At 43.1% G+C, this 13,864-nt stretch overlaps 1 protein-coding gene across 3 annotated transcripts in view; it reads right to left on the minus strand.

Moving 5' to 3' along the window:
- EIF2AK4 (eukaryotic translation initiation factor 2 alpha kinase 4) overlaps window positions 1-13,864 on the minus strand; it is a 98,070-nt gene that overhangs the window by 16,464 nt on the left and 67,742 nt on the right. For all 3 annotated transcript variants that reach the window (XM_006073022.4, XM_006073025.4, XR_328826.4), the window contains exons 24-30: window positions 11,936-11,985; window positions 10,846-11,014; window positions 9,438-9,554; window positions 7,662-7,727; window positions 4,089-4,259; window positions 3,528-3,662; window positions 53-160 (exon numbers count right to left, since the gene is read on the minus strand). In XM_006073022.4, coding sequence (XP_006073084.3) covers window positions 53-160; window positions 3,528-3,662; window positions 4,089-4,259; window positions 7,662-7,727; window positions 9,438-9,554; window positions 10,846-11,014; window positions 11,936-11,985 — 816 coding nt within the window. The remainder of the gene's footprint in view (window positions 1-52; window positions 161-3,527; window positions 3,663-4,088; window positions 4,260-7,661; window positions 7,728-9,437; window positions 9,555-10,845; window positions 11,015-11,935; window positions 11,986-13,864) is intronic.

Consider the following 13,864-nt stretch of genomic DNA (forward strand, 5'->3'; position numbering starts at 1 on the left):
TACAAAAGGAGAGCCATCTCAGAGCATGCTGGAAAGCAGAGCTAGTACTTACAGGCTCTTCCATGTTGAGGACAGCAGTAGTTATCTTGTCTATGGCTATGCTGACCCCGATGGCAGTAGGAACTGGCCCCAGAGCCTGTGGTCCTCTAAACTGGGGAATCTGTGGAGAGACAGACGGCTCTGGTTATGAAATGGAGAAGAAAGTGTGATGATAGGAAAAGCGATGATTTGGGGGCATGCACTCTAATAGCAACTTATCTAAGGGTTCAACAAAAAGTGTGTAAGAGTGTGTGTGTGTGTGTGTGTAGCAAGAGAGAGAAGCAAGCATACCTGCAAATTCAGTAAATGTTAATGAATGCTGCACCAAGCTCTGCACTGTTCAATTTGGCAGCCGCTAGCCACATGGGGCTTGAGCATGTGAAATGTCTAATCTGAACTGACTTTTGCTGTATATGTAAAACACACTGGTTGCAAAGACTCAGAATGGAAAAGAATGTGAAATAGCTTCTTAATAATTTTTAGATATTTGATTACATGTTGAAATAGTATTTGGGTATACTGAGTTAAACAAATGCTAACTGTAAAGACTTAGAAAAAATGTAAATAGCTTCTTAATAATTAATAAAAATTTGATTACATGCTTACATATTTAGATATATTGTGTTAAATAAAATACATTATTAAAATTAATGCCACCTTTTTCTTTTTACTTACTTTATGTTACTAGATAATTTAAAGTTGGATACATAGGTTCTGGACCAAGATGGGTAGATACACTTCTCCCTGTTCCTCTAAGTACAGCTAAAACCCCTGGACACTACAGATAAAACAAACATAAGATGACTCTGAGAGTGGAGAGAAGATGGCAGGCTGACCAGGGACCATGGGATCCGAGGAACCACATGTGAGTTCCCTGGGTTTGGTTTTTGCCTCTTGTACCCAGGACTGAGTGCTGGAGAAACTGTCATTCCAGAAATGCCAAGGAGAACAAACAAAAAAGCCCCAAAGAAAATCTGATCTCTCTGGTCAAAAAAATCAAGAAAGAGGCAATCCAGCAAGATAGAAAATCTGTAGGCAATACTGGCTCTGGTTGGCCAAATGTCACGGAAGCAGCATAGACAGTCCCACTCATGATGGCTGAGTGGGATCAAGACATTCCCCCTTACCCAGAGAGGCCCCACCAAGTCCCAGGAGGGTGGTATCTGAGAACACTGAGGGGAGCCAGGACTTTCCTGCCTGGGAGTAATGCTTCCCCCAGTGGTGTCAGTGGAGACCAGGATCCCTAGCTGCCACCCCACCCAAGTGGTAACAAGGTGCCCCTCCCCTCTTGGGTGGTGCCAGAGGACGCTGAATGGAAGCTGGAACTTGCACCACTTTCCAGCAGTAACAAGGCCACCTGCCAACTCCCCCACCCCCAGCCCTCCACTACACTATCAGTGGAGGCCTGTGGGAAGCAGTAACACGGCACCCCTCCCACCCTGGGGGTGTCGAAGGAGGCCGAGCGAGGAACCTGATCTTCACTCCCACTGACAGCAGCAACGTGGGACCCCCTGCCTCCTCCACCCCGCCTCCACTATGCAGTATCAGAGGAGGCCTAAACTGGAAGGTCTAGGTAAGTTCTAGAGCCTAGTCACGTAAGACTCAAAATGTCCAGGATACAACTGAAAATCAGGCATCGTAACAAGAGCCAGGATCTCAAAGTGAATGAGAAAAGGCAAATCGACAGACACCAACAAAATGAAACAGATGTGAGAATTATCGGACAAGGATTTTAAAGCAACCAGCATAAAAATGCTACAACAGGAATCATAAATGGGCTTGAAACAAATAAAAAAAGGTAAAGTCTCAGCAAAGAAGTGGGAGATAAAAAACTCACTGATGGGCCCAACAGCATAAATGGAGATAACAGGAAAAACAATCAGAGAAACCGAAGATAAAATCACTGAACAACAGAGAAAAGAGACTGTAAAGAAAGATGTCCCAGAACCATAGACGCATAACAAAAGATGTAACATTTGTGTTATCAGAGTTTTAGAAAGAGAGAAAAAAGAAAGTAAAGCTGAAAAAATTGTGGAAAAAATAATGCCTCATACTATGCTGGATAGTGGTCAAAGTTCCAGCTTCCCATTCAGCCTCCTCCGGCACATCCCAGAGGGGAGGAGGGCCTTGTTACTGCTTGGGTGAGGGTGGAAGTCAGGGATCCTGGCCTCCACTGACTCTGCTGATGGGGGGCGCACTACCCCGAGGCAGATATGGAAGTCCTGGCTCCCCACTGAACCCTCTCTGAGGCCTGCTGGCGCTTGGGAGGAGGCTCATTAGCAAAAGACAAACCTATTGATTCAAGAAGCTGGGAAAAGTCAAATAACAGGACAAATCCAAAGAAAGTCCTGCCAAGACACATAATTGAACTTCAAACTAAAACCAAAAAACAAAAAAAATCTTAAAAGCATCGAGAGTCATCTTTCCTATAGGGGAAAAATAATTCAAATAACCCAGATTTCTCATCAGAATCCAGAAATTTTGGGTAAATACAGTAAACTTGCTTCTTTTCTTGAGTTTTTCAGAGTTCGACACTGGAAGCAAAAAGCACAACACTGTTTTGATGTGGACCTCAATGTCTACTGAGGAAATATTTAAGACAATCATATATAGGGGATGGGGTAAAGGACATAAAGGAGTTGAGGTTCAATTAATATATTCCACTGTATCTCAACTGTGGTGGTAATTACAGGAATCTACACATATCAGCCCTGGGATTTCTTTAGAAGGAATGATGCTAAAGCTGAAACTCCAGTACTTTGGCCACCTTGTGAGAAGAGTTTACTCACTGGAAAAGACTCTGATGCTGGGAGGGATTGGGGTCAGGAGGAGAAGGGGACGACAGAGGATGAGATGGCTGGATGGCATCACTGACTCAATGGACGTGAGTCTCAGTGAACTCCGGGAGTTGGTGATGGACAGGAAGGCCTGGTGTGCTGTGATTCATGGGGTTGCAAAGAGTCGGACACGACTGAGCGACTGATCTGATCTGATCTGACACGTGATAAAAATGGCCCAGAATACAGTATGTGGAGGTCCATGTCCTGGGTTTGGTATTTTATTATGGTTATACCAGCTTTAACCATTGGAAGAAACTGGATGAAAAGTACACAAGACCTCTCTGTACTATCTTTGCAATATCCTGTAAACCTATTAGCTATTTACACAAAAGTTAAAAATAGTACAAATGCATTTCATAAGACATTTCTATTCCTAGTTGAAACATATATAGGTGTTCAATAATACCAGTGATTCAATTTTTCTGTAGTTTCAAAAAATTTCTTTCCTGGTGGTCCAGTGGCTAAGATTCAATGCTGCCAAGGCACAGGGTCCGAGTTCGATCCCTAGTTTGGGAACTAGATTCCATATACCACCACTAAGTTTGCATGCCAAAACAAAGATCAAAGCTCCCACATGTGGCAGCTAAGACCTGGTGCAGCCAAATAAGTAAATATTACAATAACAAGCTGAGGAAGAAATGCCCTCACCAGCAGGTCGTATCTACCACCAGCTGCAAGGATTTCAGATATAGCCCTTTGCCTCCGTCTGATGAATGCCACAAACTGGAAGATGATTCCGCTGTGCTGCTGCACCTTGTAAACCAAGCCCAGATTGATCAGGACCTGCCAAGGGAAATGCCACACGGATGTGTCAAGGGCTCGAGATTTAAAGAGTGTGCAATGCTGAAGACCCCATTTTCCATCATGAACATCAGAACAATCTATTTAGTATAAACAAAATATTCAGTATACAATCTGTTGGACTATAGGCTACCAAGTAAGAGGAGCTCTGTTCTCTTCAAGAATAACCACCTCTCTTGAGGCTGACATAGTAAGAATTCCCACACAACAGGAATTGTGATGCTCGCAAAGAAATTCTGATATAAGCCAAAATTATTACTAGGTATCAAATGTTTCAAAATGTGGAAAGCAGCGTTCTACTGGAAAAATAAAACACTTAACTAGCATTAATAAAATAAAACCCATTTCCTCCTTGTGCTATTATTAATGCTACAAATTGGCACTGCCAGAATCAAACAATTGCCAAACCTGTAACTTGATGCCAAGTTTCTTCAACAGTCCAACGACCTCCTCCAGATCTTTTAAGCCATACTTCACCAACTGGGCAACACCTGTTTTCTGTTTTATTAATGAATTTATGGTTGGGGTTAGATCTTGCAGCTCTCCCTTCTGCTCAATAAATTTGTAGAGTCGACACAGCTGGAAAGCAAGGAGGCAGTTAGCTTCCAAAATCCATGGCAAGAAAGACTCACTTTGCTGCATGTTTCCTCAACACAGGGGGGAGTGGCAGAGCTTTTGCACCTCCAAAAGGGTAGATTTTGTGGTCAAGGCTAATTTTAGTCTTTTCTACAGTCCCCACTAAGGATTATTGTTTTCCAACAACTCTAAGGCACCTCGCAGAAGTGCTCTAGGTCCCTACTCACAGTTCATTTTTAGTCCTACACACAGTGAATGCTCACCCCAGCAGAGCAGACCCTGACACTAGCAAAGCCTCCATTATATATATTTTCAGGCCAGTATTGTTCCTCTTTGCCTTTCCTCATGCTCGTGAAATTCCATGGCTACAGGCACGTCAACGAGGGACAGGAAGGCAAAGTCTGACTCATTCTAACACTACACTGAATTAGGATGGGAATTCCCTGTCCTCCCTTGAATAATTCCTACTTGTAGACTTGAGATGCAGTTTGGATACCACCTCCTACAGGCAGCCCCCACTGCCTTCTCTTCCGGCTCAGACCTTAGCCCAGATCCCAGCTCTCTGCAGCTGTACTCGTCGTCTTCGCCAGGAGGGGGCAGCAGCTAGCAGTGCTCCATCTGTGGACCGGGCACAGGCCCTGGCCCAGTGCAGTTAAAGAGGAAGTAACTATGATCATAAAACCAGAAAAAAAGACTCCAGGGGCTAACATGGAAACTAAGAGGCAAAACTATAGCTACTTTGAGACTATAGGCAGAGAGAACCTGGTTCATCTATAAACAGGTACATGGAACTGAAGAGCTGAATGAAGACTTATGAATGAAACTTAAGGTAGTTCTGTAATCATAAATCACTCGTATTTTAAAAAAATCCCAAAGTGTTAATAATTTCTTTAGTATCTTAAAGATAACATTAAAAAATTTTATGTCTTTGATTTTATTTTTTTCTTAATAAATTTTTTTTAAACATTATATTATCCCATTAATTGGAGAAGGAAATGGCAACCCTCTTCAGTGTTCTTGCCTGGAGAATCCCATGGACAGAGGAGCCTGGCAGGCCCCAGTCCATGGGGTCACAGGAGGCAGACACGACTTAGTGACTAAACCACCACCACCATCCCATTAATAAACTACCAGAAGCATCAGAATTTACACCCCCAGATTCTGGTACTCAACCTATCACCAACTAACTCCATGTAACCTGGGATAAGTCACGCATCTCTTTGGGCTTTAGGTGCCTCATCTCTAAAATATGAAGACTGGGCCAGATATTTGAAACTTTCCTGCAGTATTTCTACTCCCTCTTCTAATACTCTTAGGGTTTCCTTTTAAAATAAGAGAGTACCAAATGCCTATGCATGTTAAGTCACTTCAGTTGTGTCCGACTTTTTGCAACCCTATAGCCCATCAGGCTCCTCTGTCCATGGGAATTCTTTAGGCAAGAATACTGGAGTGGGTGACCATGCCCTTCTCCAGGGGATCTTCCTGACTTAGGGATTGAACCCGTATCTCTTATGTTTCCTGTGTTGGCACGTGGGTTCTTTACCACTGAGCCACCTGGAAAGCCCACCAATGCTTATATTAGATACTAATTTTTCCATTTTGAATTAATCAAACATACAACTTTGAATTAATGCTTAATATCAAATGACTGGGTTTCCCAGGTGGCGCTAGCAGTAAAGAATCCACCTGCTAATGAAGGCACATAAGAGACATAGGTTCAATCCCTGGGTGGGGAAGATCCCCTGGAGGAGGGCACGGCAAGCCACTCCAGTACTCTTGCCTGGAAAATCCCATGGACAGAGGAGCCTGGTGCGCTAGGGTCCATGGGCTTGCAGAGTCGGACACGACTGAAGTGACTGAGCATACGTGCACATCACATGGCTAATGGATAGAAATTCAGCAAAAAGCAAAGAAGCTGACATGTTAGCAACCAATGTGGCTATCTTGTGCAAGCGTGAAGTATTTTGAAATGTGATATTAGTTCAGAGAACCTTTTAGGCTTGAACCATTTTAAGGAGTCACTGAACTGGGCAGTTTCTTGGACAGATTCTTTGTGTCATTTACACACGGGACTATTTCTGCACATGGCTCTGTGCTGTGTACATATCTAGGGTATTGCATAAGTACTGTCCTTTGTACTAGAATATTTATTATGCCATTGAGTCACTCTGTAATTTTTAATACCTCCTATAATAGTTAACATTTAAAATGTAATCTGGTCTAATTTCCAGAGTTCCTAGCGCTATGTATCTGGTTTACTTTCCCAACCTGCAAACTATTAATATTTGAGTGAGTTCTTTAAACTGTGACACCCCGTGGAAGTTGTGAGCTGAGGGTAGACACATACTGGATGGATCCCCTCATGGCTTTTAAAGGCCAGTATGAAAGAAGAAGTTGAAAGCAGTCTGTGGACTCTTCCACTGACATCTCTTTGCATCCCTAGCACTGTGCCTGACACATGGTAGGCGTCCTAGAATCTGAGTAACTCCGCCTGGCCAGCGTACCACTATATTTTATTTTATCCCATCAGTGAAGTTCGCTCATCACCGTAGGGTTCCAAGGTGGCTCAGTGGTAAAGAATCTGCCTGCCAAGCAGGAGACACGGGTTCCATCCCTGGGTGGGGACGAGCCCCTAGAGAAGGAAATGGCAACCCACTTCAGTATTCTTGCCTGGGAAATCCCATGGACAGAGGAGCCTGGCGGGACACAGTCCATGGGGTTGCAAGAGACTTAGTGGCTAAATGACAACAGGATTATGTAATTTAGTGTCACACCAGGTCTAGAAGAGCTCTGGGAAAGTTAAAAAAAAAATCTTCTCTTAAATAAATATTCAGGAAAATGTAAGAAATCCCTGTTGTCTTTTTCTTTTCAGGGACTGAGTTAGGTCAGGGTGACTGGCAAAGATCTGGGTCCAACCTCATGCTCGAAGAGAGAAAGGACAAACCTATTTACCCGGTGAGATTTTCCTCACTGTCAGTGAGATTTTAGGAGTAGGTAATTCCCCAGAAAAGCCAGAGCTATAATGCAGCTCTGAGGTGCTGGAAGACCAGGAGGTGGGGGAGGCCTGTGAGGTGGAGCTCTGGGTTGCAAACGATCCTGAAGAATCTACTTCCACAGAGGCTGAGCAGCCTGAGGTATGCTTGGCAGGAGGCTCCACTGAGCACAGCCTTGGCGAGGAGTGTGAAGAGAAGCATATGGTGTCAGGAAAACAGCATGGAGACGCATTCTTTGATCATGGCCCTGATTTCTCTTCCCCTAATTCCAGACGTTGCCATGGCACCTACTTGAGGGAAAAACTGTCTGAGGTGGCGGGAAGCGCCACTGCCTGACTACAGTGAGAATTTGGCGTTTTCTGGAATCACAGCGTTACAGAGAGCTGTAATCACACCATTGAAAGATACTTACACTATTTGACGACAAGGATAGATTACAAAATTTAGCTTCCACTTCTCTCCTCGTCAGCTTTTCTGTCTAATGGAGAAGAAGAAGGTAACAATGAGAACAAGATACAGTTTCCAGGCTAATTCTGACAGGTGTAGCCTTCATTTTGGACAAACTGCTCCTCATCATGAAAAATGGATTAACTGATTAAAAGACTTTTTTTCCCTCCACAATTCATATAAGCTATATAACTAACATTGCTTTAAAATGTGGGAAAGATTGAGGGCAAGAGAAGAGGGGGCAAAGAGGATGAGATGGTTGGACGGCATCACTGACTCAATGGACATGAGTCTGCGCAAACTTTGGGAGATAGTGAAGGACAGGGAAGCCTGGTGTATTGTAGTCCATGGGGTCACAAAGAGTTGGACACGACTGAGCGACTGAACAACAATTCCTGACATAAAAGAATTAACAAGGGGAGAGCTGTACTTGCTGAATGGTGAGGTGACCCAGAGGAAGAGAGGCTTACCCAGGGGTGTTTATGCTAGAGTCAACTGATCCATATCCCCTAATGAAAGTCACGTGTGGACAGACTCCGAGTGCCACCCCATGCTGCCAGGCAGCCTACAGAACATGAACAAGAGTGAAGGGAAGCCTCTACACCATCCCTGGGCTTTCTGCCAGCCTCTCACTGACACTCTGTTCTATCTGTCCCTGCCAAACAGCAGCAGCACTTTCGGAGGAGAAAAGAAACGTGAAGAAGCCAACACTAAAGTTAGGACCCTTGATGTGTCCCAGGCAGATGAAATAAAAGCTGGTTGAGCTTTTTAGTGTACAAAAAACAGTCAACCATTACGAACTTCCCCAGCTTATCCTGTCTTAATCACAGGCTGTCTGGCACTGCTAGTGACTGTATCTTCTTGATGTTCTTATTTATTATAAAAATAATATTTAACATGAAAAGAAATTAGAAAAGATAAGGAAGGATTCACCTTCACCCCAGCACCATAATAATTAAGATCTTCACTGTCCTCCCTTCAGGCTTTGCACAAATACCGGACGGTAATAAATACAACGATGTGGCTGAATTCGGAAGGGCAATGGGAGGTGATGCTGCCCCAGTCTCACATAAATGAGGTGATAAACGAGGCCCCAAGAGAAGTCTAAACCAGTCTCCCCCAGTCTATAAATGACTTCACTGATAAGCTCAGACAGGCTGGAAGAATAAAGGGCAGGACATAAGTCTTTTACTATCAAAACGAATACTCCCTTTCTTGGCCTCTCTAAAGGACAATAACAGTGCTTGTGAGATTAACTTAGGCAAATTAATCTTCATAAAGGGTTTAGAACAATGCTTGGCACATATATTCTGAGCACAGTGCATGCTTAGTAAAGGCTGACTATTTTTAAACTTATTACAGGCAAGTAACAGGACCAATTACTTACTGATGCTTTTGCCTTAAGAAGCAAGTGACTGAAGAAGTTTATTATCTTATAAATTAAATACGATAATTCAATCTTCAGAAGTTACCCTTGCAAACACACCATGGAGGTATGCTACTAGTGACTAGTAGCAGAAGGCTTAGAACAGAATAAAAGCTCAACCAATACTTGCTAACTATTGATAGAAAAAAAAAACAAAAACTGTTCGTAGAATCAGAGCCATTGCTTCTTTTACCTTAGAGCAATGAGGGGAAGGAGATAAAATTCCCAATTCAGTTTTATGGTTACATGACTAAGAAAATTCTCAAGCTATTATTATTATCCTTCAATATCAACTCAAAGGAATTAAGTGCTTACCACAGCATCATACAGAATAACATAGACTTGGCTGAGTTTATCTTCTGGGATCCCACAGTGTAAGAGTATTGCTTTCAGTAACATGGTATGGTTCAAGTAAATACTGTAATTTCTTTCCTAGGACAGAGAAATTATTATTTTCATTATAAAAGCAACACAGGCACCTGACGAAATCTAGAATCTTATCCCCAATTTACCAAAGTGACACAATGGAAGGAATGAATTTTAGCATATTGCCTTCTAGTTTACTTTTTCATATATATATTCTTCTTACACTGTTGTGGTCAGAGTATAATATATTAATAATTTAATCTTTATCGTACACATCAGAAATACCTTCATCTCCAGCTACGTTCAAAAGCCTGAGCAAGGTGACACAGATTTCAAAGTGGGAGAAGACCTGGGTCAGTACTAAGTGACCTATAAGCCCAGCTGCTGGGGTATAAGCGCACAGCCAGGAGCATTCACAGGGCGGTGAGCTGTGCGCTGAGCCAGGTGCAGGGGGCTGCGCAGACAGTGGCCCTGAAGGAGCATCTCTGCCTGGAGGAAACAGCTGGCAACTAGCATGTGGGTTCTCGTCTCACGTGCTGTGAGAGCTGAGAAGAAAAGGTGGCTGGCCAATCAGGGAGGTTGCAGGCAGGCTCCCGGGCCCCCACTGCAGCTGGGTAGAGAGGTCTATCTGGACAGGGGCACACAGTGACTGATGGGAGGTCACTGTGGAGAGGGTAAGAGGGGCGTGTAGCGGGGATGGGGAGGGAAGGCCGAGGAGAGCAACCACTGAGCGCACAGGAGCCTCCACTGGCTGGGGAGTCCACAGAGACCACACAAAGTGAGGCCAGTTGTTAAGAGCCTGGGCGGGGATGTCCCTGGTAGTCCAGTGGTTAAGACTCTGGGCTTCTAATGGTGGGGGCATGGGTTTGATCCCTGGTTGGGGAACTAAGGTCCCATATGCCACACAGTGTGGCTAAAAATTTTAAAAATTAAAAACTGTTGCAAATCAACTACACTTTGATTAAAAAAAAAGAGAAAATGCATTCCATGTAATCTAAAGCAATAAAATAATTAGTACATATTTTTTGAAAAAGAGCCTGGGTGTAGGAGGGAGCTGAGGGTTCCCAACATGCTCAAAGTATCCTAGGATTCTTAGCTGAATTCCTCAAATTTTGGAATGCATGGAGAAACTACAGCTTCCCCCCAACCAAAGAAACAAAAACAAATTCATTTCTTTCTAGGCGGAGGTAAGAGCATGAGACTGTCTCAAAAGCTACATCAAACTTTCCCAGGGGCTTGAGTAACAATGTGATTCATGGCCAGCACCATCTGAGGAGCAGTTCTGTGGTCCCATGGAATCTGGTGAAGGACTCTGTCTAGCGGGATAACCTTGGGATGTTAGGGTATGGGAAGGAACCTGAAGTGCTGGAAACTCCTGGATGATTTCGTAGATGGTGTAGATGATTTCAGCGGTGGGCAGCGAGCTGTTGGTAGTAGAGGTAATAATATCAAACGCACACTCCAGAAGTTCTTTGGGATGAAATCGGTCTAATTTTCGAGGTCTGAACACACGTTCTATGCAGTATCTGTGGAGAGAAGCCCGCATTTCTAAGGTCATTGCTTGCTGGAATTACATATGTATAAGAGATTGTTGAATAAAATAATATGGAAAAATCAATTAGTGGTATGATTAAGAGAACGTAAAGATAGATTTGCCCAGAATAGTCATGCTTTGTATCTAGGTTCTAATTCCCAGTGTTGCCACTATTAAGCAATGGGGTTTATATTATTTTTTTTAAAGTCTGAAACAGACATGAAATAACACAGAAAAATAATTTTATCATAAGTGTTTGCTTTCTACACAGTGATGCCCATACTTCATGATTAGTAACTGTTTACTTGGAATTGAGAATAAAGGCATGTAAAGAGCTTTGACTTTGTTCAGGAAAGGAGCTGCAAAGTCAGGTGCCTTGCTGACAACAACATCGCTCCAATTTATGCAGATCTTGGTGTTTGCCCCTGTGGTATCTGAATGAAAACCTTTCCCCAGCGGTAAGTGCCTGGAGGTTCAGCACTCCTGCTGGGTTTCCTCCACTTCTCCACAAGCTGCTTTTATTCAGTTACCTGTGCAGGCAGTTTTCACACAGAGACCACTGGCCACTTGTCCTTTCAATTAAATTTTAAAAGGGGCCATCTGTGATCAAGAACAGCCAGATGTTTTTCCAAGCAACCATTTGTGAAAGTACTTGGTCAAGTGGCTTGGGGACATTTAGAAGGCAGAGAAAAGACTGGGAGTCTCAGGCTGCCACCCAAATGCAACATTCCTACAAACAGGAGGATGCCAGTCTTGATCATAGAAAGGGGTACTGGCGCTGGGCTTTGTGACCATTTTCCAAGCTCAGTACTTTAAACTCCAAATACTTGACTGTGTAACGATCACTGTAGATGAAATACTCTTTTTGGGTTTCTTCCCCACGTGCACCAAATGAACCCCCATTTTTTCTTACCTCTTTAAATTCAATATATTATTTCTCGCCACGTATCTTGCAAAAGGAACCTGAAAATAAAGTTTCAAAGGTCAGTATCAAGAGGTGCCAACCACTACTCCTTTTGTTTTTTTAACCTTTGAGTTGTAAGTCACATACCACAGAGTTCACCCTTTTAAAGTTTACAATTCAGTGGTTTTGAGAATGTTCACAAAGCTGTGCACTGCTCGTCACTCACACTCCTTGGAATGTTTCTGAGTTGGTCAGTCAGCAGCTGATCTCACTGCTGGATGTAACACCAACCTTATTCGCTGTGGCATTTCTTAGGTTCTTAAGTTTGAGAAAAAAATCACTTTTAGTAAAATATACTCTGTCATATTTTATTCTGTGCAAATTATATGATGACCTGTGAATTTTTTTTTAAGTGTCACATAATACTGCAGTCAAAATGGGTATTACCTCTTACAAATTTCCTGACTTTCTCATAGATCTTACAGAAGAAATTCTTAATAACCACCCACTAATAATCACCACAGCTTATAAAACCATTACCAGATTGCTTCAAGAGATCTGACGTGGTATCATTAACTAATAGGTCAAATTCTCAAAGGGCAATTATTTTTTATTTGGGGGGATTTAATATATTTGCTCACAGAAAGAAAGCTTATGTTTAACAATCTGCATTGTAGTGTCCTAATGTCTAGACAATAAGGAGCCAGTTTTAAGTGTAGTTATCTAAATGTTTGCCCTCTGTACTTTCTCTGCTGCTGCTGCTAAGTCGCTTCAGTCATGTCGTGTCTGACTCTGTGGGACCTCATAGACGGCAGCCCACTAGGCTCCTCTGCCCCTGGGATTCTCCAGGCAAGAATACTGGAGTGGGTTGCCATTTCCTTCTCTAATGCATCAAAGTGAAAAGTGAAAGTGAAGTCGTTCAGTCGTGCCCGACTCTTAGCGACCCCATGGACTGCAGCCTACCAGGCTCCTCCGTCCATGGGATTTTCCAGGCAAGAGTACTGGGGTGCGTTGCCATTGCAGAGCCCAAATCTGATATGCTACCTACTCACCTCTCACTCAAAATAATCCCAAACCACCTAACTTACTGCAAAAGAAAAACTAAATCCAAGGGCACAGAAGGAATTTCCTCTTGAACCATAAAAGCAAAACATATTCTTGCAATACACTGCAAAACACAGATATGAAAAAAAGACAATGTCCTGATTCCAGACCTCCCTCCAGAAAAATACAGTCAAAAGTTCAAGTTTTTGACACTTCAGTCTGGGGATACAAACAAGCTGATATGTGTCATTATTCACATGTATGTGGGAGCACTATATATATCTCAAACATACCAGGTGCATTCAAATACCCATCTTTGTGCACATGCTCAGCTGTTTTTTTGTTTTTTTTTTTTTTTAAACTTTTTTCTTTCTCTGTATAATAAAAATGGAATTGTTCAGTTCAGTTCAGTCATTCAGTCATGTCTGACTCTGCGACCCCATGAACTGCAGCACGCCAGGCCTCCCTGTCCATCACTAACTCCCGGAGTCCACTCAAACCCATGTCCATTGAGTCGGTGATGCCACCAACCATCTACTCTGTCATGCCCTTCTCCTCCTGCCCTCAATCTTTCCCAGCATCAGGGTCTTTTCAAATGACTCAGCTCTTCACAGGTGGCCAAAGTATTGGAGTTTCAGCTTCAACATCAGTCCTTCCAATGAACACCTAGGACTGATCTCCTTTAGGATGGACTGGTTAGATCTCCTTGCAGTCCAAGGGACTCTCAAGAGTCTTCTCCAACACCACAGTTCAAAAACATCAATTCTTCGGCATTCAGCTTCCTTTATAGTCCAACTCTCACATCCATACATGACCACTGGAAAAACCATAGCCTTGAGTAGACGGACCTTTGTTGGCAAAGTAATGTCTCTGCTTTTTAATATGCTATCTAGG

This window comes from Bubalus bubalis, chromosome 11 (assembly GCF_019923935.1).
Source record: "Bubalus bubalis isolate 160015118507 breed Murrah chromosome 11, NDDB_SH_1, whole genome shotgun sequence".
Lineage (NCBI taxonomy): Eukaryota > Metazoa > Chordata > Mammalia > Artiodactyla > Bovidae > Bubalus > Bubalus bubalis.